General features: G+C 39.9%; 1 protein-coding gene across 1 annotated transcript; it reads right to left on the bottom strand.

Moving 5' to 3' along the window:
* Nucleotides 1–1239: 1239 nt before the first annotated feature.
* On the bottom strand, nt 1240–2562 carry LOC130681772 (protein FAM47E-like). The gene has a single exon (XM_057495343.1). The coding sequence runs from the start codon at nt 2560–2562 to the stop codon at nt 1240–1242; it is 1323 nt and encodes a 440-aa protein (XP_057351326.1).
* Between the last annotated feature and the right edge of the window lie 1019 nt (nt 2563–3581).

Raw genomic sequence — 3581 nt, 5'->3', positions numbered from 1 at the left:
ATAATGACTGAAAACTTCCTTAACCTAGGGAAGGAAATGCTCAACATCGAGGTCCAGAAAGCCCAGAGAGTTCTAAATAAAATGAACCCAAAGGGAGCCACACTAAGACAAATAATCAGAATGTCAAAAGTTAAAGAGATAATCCCTTTAATCAGCAAGAGAAAAACAAAGTGTTACACACAAGGAACCCCCATAAGGCCATTGGCAGATTTCTCAGGAAAGACTTTGCAGGCCAGAAGGGAGTCACATGACATATTCAAAGTGCTAAAGTGTATAGACATATGCTTCCATTTGCAGATGGATTCCTTCATTACTGGAAGCAGAAGTACACTTGAGATCTGCACTACAAATCTTTCTAGATACAAATTTACTTGTCCCAGAAAGTTTTTTACCTGTTATTTTGGAAATGTAAAGAAGTTGCTTGATTTCTTATTTTAAATTTAGGAGTGAATTTTAAATGACTATTTGTGAAATGCAAGATTAATTACACTTGAATAGACATGTGAGGATGTTTGATGTTGCTGCGTAGTTTTGCTCACACAGATCTGTCTTGCGTACAAGATTTGCACCTGAGTTACATAGGAACACTGTTTCATGGTGATTTTTTATGAATATGGTGAAAAATTTTTAATGTATTCAATTGGGAGGTATGATAAAACAAGGAAAGTCTCACCTGTAATTTTGATGAAAAACTTTCAATCTTGTTTTAGGGCTTGATGCGATTCTAATAGGGGAGATAAGTATTTCATTATTAAATGAATCTAACATTACTTTGGCTACAGATTTCATGTTTTGCTGAGCAAAATAACTGCTATAATTAGCTCATTATCATTTTAATGTAAGTGGAGCTACAACAAGTCTTTTACTCAGCGGAATTATTTTGAGATGCATCCCAGGTTGTAGCTGACATAAGTAAAATATTTCTTTTTTTGAGTAATTCTTTTATTCATGGTTTCCTTTTTATAAATAATTGATGTAACAATGTAATATTTACATTATACAAATGTGAGAATATATGTGAATATTGATTTCATAGCTGATAAAGTATATAAAATATGGATGAACCCAAGCAGAAGGTCACTGAGAAATGTTCATAAGCATTAGGTGTTAAATTTCTGGATGTTGCACTTCAAAGTTGTGTCCACGTTGGGATGGATGTTCGTCAAGAATTCTGTTTGATGTTTAAAATGAGAGAAATAACCAAGTAACGAGAAATTAATCAAATAAATAAAAAGCTGTTTAATCATCTTCCCACGGCTCTTCTTCTGTGATTTTTATTAGTTCATGTACAGGAGTCTTAACAGAATCGCATCTCCATCCCTTCCTGATAAACCTCACAAGTAAGTTGAGCATCTTGTAGCTCTTGCTTAGAATGAAACCTTTAAAGGCAATTGTTCCCTTAAGGTCTTCAAGAATGTCTTTTTCATACTGATCTTCAAGTGAGACCTTGGGGTCCATCAAAGGTTCATCATATTTTAGCTTTTTCCACAGCTTGGGCTTCAGATACCATGCTCCAGACCTTATCTTCACCCAGTTGCGTTTGTAAGGATCATGTGGTTTCCTGAGTTTCCTCTCCCAGTTTTCTTCCTGTAAGGAGAGTTTTGTCTTCTCCATTTTATTTACCCCCAAGCTGTGTATCAGGTCTGAAGAAACCCGGGTTAGTTTATTTATGGAGGCATGCTCATGGGTCAGTTTGTGCTGATAGCTCATGTCCAACTGTTTCATAACGAACTTTTCATCGGTGTCCACAGCTGCAAAAGAAGCAGCCCACTTGCAGAATTCATGAATTCTTCTGGGTACTTTTGTATGAGGAGGAGGACTTTTGACTGAATCCTTTCTGCTTGCCTTCCTTTCTTCATGAAGCACCTTGTCTTTATGTGACACGGGGGTGTTCTTGGAAGGTTCCGGGTGGACTCTGGCAGGATGATTTTCAAAAAGCTTTGTGGGAGACTTCATTCTTCGCCTGGTGCTCTGACAATAAGCCCATGTGTCCTCCAGCTTCCTGTCAGGATCGAGCACTTCCAGCACCTTTAGCAATAGGTCTGCAGGTAGATCTTTCTCCAGACTAGGGTAGAGAGCCAAGGGATGCTTGGTCAGGTGGGAATCAACGTCCTCTCTGAATGCCTTCCGTGCCAGTTGGGCTGGCGGGAGCATGGAACACAGGTCAGCTCCCTTGTGCACCTTTTTCTGACTCATTTTGGGGGCAGGTTGGGGCACTCTGTGAGCAATCAAGGGGAGAAAGCCCTCCTTGGTTCTGCGAGTGAACAAATCATCACAAGGTGGGCAGCCCCACCTGAAGTCATCCAGCCCTCTCACAAAAATCCACTGCCTGCTGTCCAGAAAGGTGGGGCACTTCTGAACCCTGTTCTTTTGCTTTGTGAGACACTTGGAAGTCAACTTATCTTTGTAACACGGCTTGGAGTTCATGCCCAGGGACATCGGTTCCAGAGGGCCCGGCCCTAACAGCCAATTCTTGTCCGCCATGGTGCTGCTGGGCGACCACCTGCTCCAGTGTTTTGCTTTCCCGTTGCCAGGAGACCGCGTAGCCAGGTGCAGCCGCATTCTTCCTGGAGGTGGGTCTGCTCAGGCGCCCCTGCGCAGTCCGCATTCTCCCCGGATGGGCCCCAGCCCCACGTGCCGTTTCATTGCAGAGTACTATTCCATTGCATGGGCATGGCACATTTTATTTAGCCATTCTCCTTGGGTTGACATGTACGTTGTTGCTGGTTGCAGGCTATTACAAATAAAACTGCCACAAATGTTTGTGTTCACGTCTTTGAGTGCATATATGCTTCCATTTCTAAAGTTACTCATAAACTCAAGCAATGAATCAAATGGTGGGAGCCTATGATAGCTGTTTAGCATTTCTAGAAACCACCAAACTTTCCCAAAGTGGTGGTACTATTTAACATTCCTTCTTGCAGTGTGTTAGAATTGCATTTCCCCCACGTACTCCCCAGCTGTTGTTATGGTTAGTCATTTTTATTTTGGCTATTCTAATAGGTATGTAGTGGCATCTCATTGTGTTTTGAATTTGCATTTCCCTAATGACTACTGGTGTTGAGCATCTGTTGGTGTGCTTATTTGCTATTCACTTCTCTCCTTTGGTGAAGTGTCTGTTCAAGAGTTCTGCATGTTTTTAAATTGTGTTGATTGAAATCTCATTCAGTGGGGGAGTTCTTTGTGTATGCTGGATATAAGTTCTTTATCAGATATATGACTTGTAAATTTTTCTCCCCATCTTTGGTTTGTCTTTTCATTGTCTTAACAGTGTCTTACTTAACAGTTTTTACATTTGATGAAGTCCAATTTATCAACTGGTTCTTTTATGGATTTTTTAAATGTATCTAGGAAAACTACACATACAGAGGTCACAAAGGTGTTTTTCATTCTGCTAAGTTTTATAATCTTAGGTTTTACATTTAGTTCTGTCTTTCTTTAAATTTAATTTTCGAGATGATGCAAAATATGGATCAAAGCTTTTATTTTTCTATTTTTACTTTCTGCCTGTGGATATCCAATAGTTCCAGAAAGACTTTCTCTTTAAGGAGAAGCTTTTCTCCTCTGAATTAACTTTGTAA

This window comes from Manis pentadactyla, chromosome X, assembly GCF_030020395.1.
Source record: "Manis pentadactyla isolate mManPen7 chromosome X, mManPen7.hap1, whole genome shotgun sequence".
Taxonomy (NCBI): Eukaryota; Metazoa; Chordata; class Mammalia; order Pholidota; family Manidae; genus Manis; species Manis pentadactyla.
Note: the sequence above shows the minus strand (reverse complement) of the source record. Positions and strands in the feature narration are given on the sequence as shown.

Coding starts and splice junctions, on each gene's coding strand:
- LOC130681772 (XM_057495343.1), bottom strand. CDS start 2,562: ATGCGGCTGCACCTGGCTACGCGGTCTCCTGGCAACGGGAAAGCAAAA.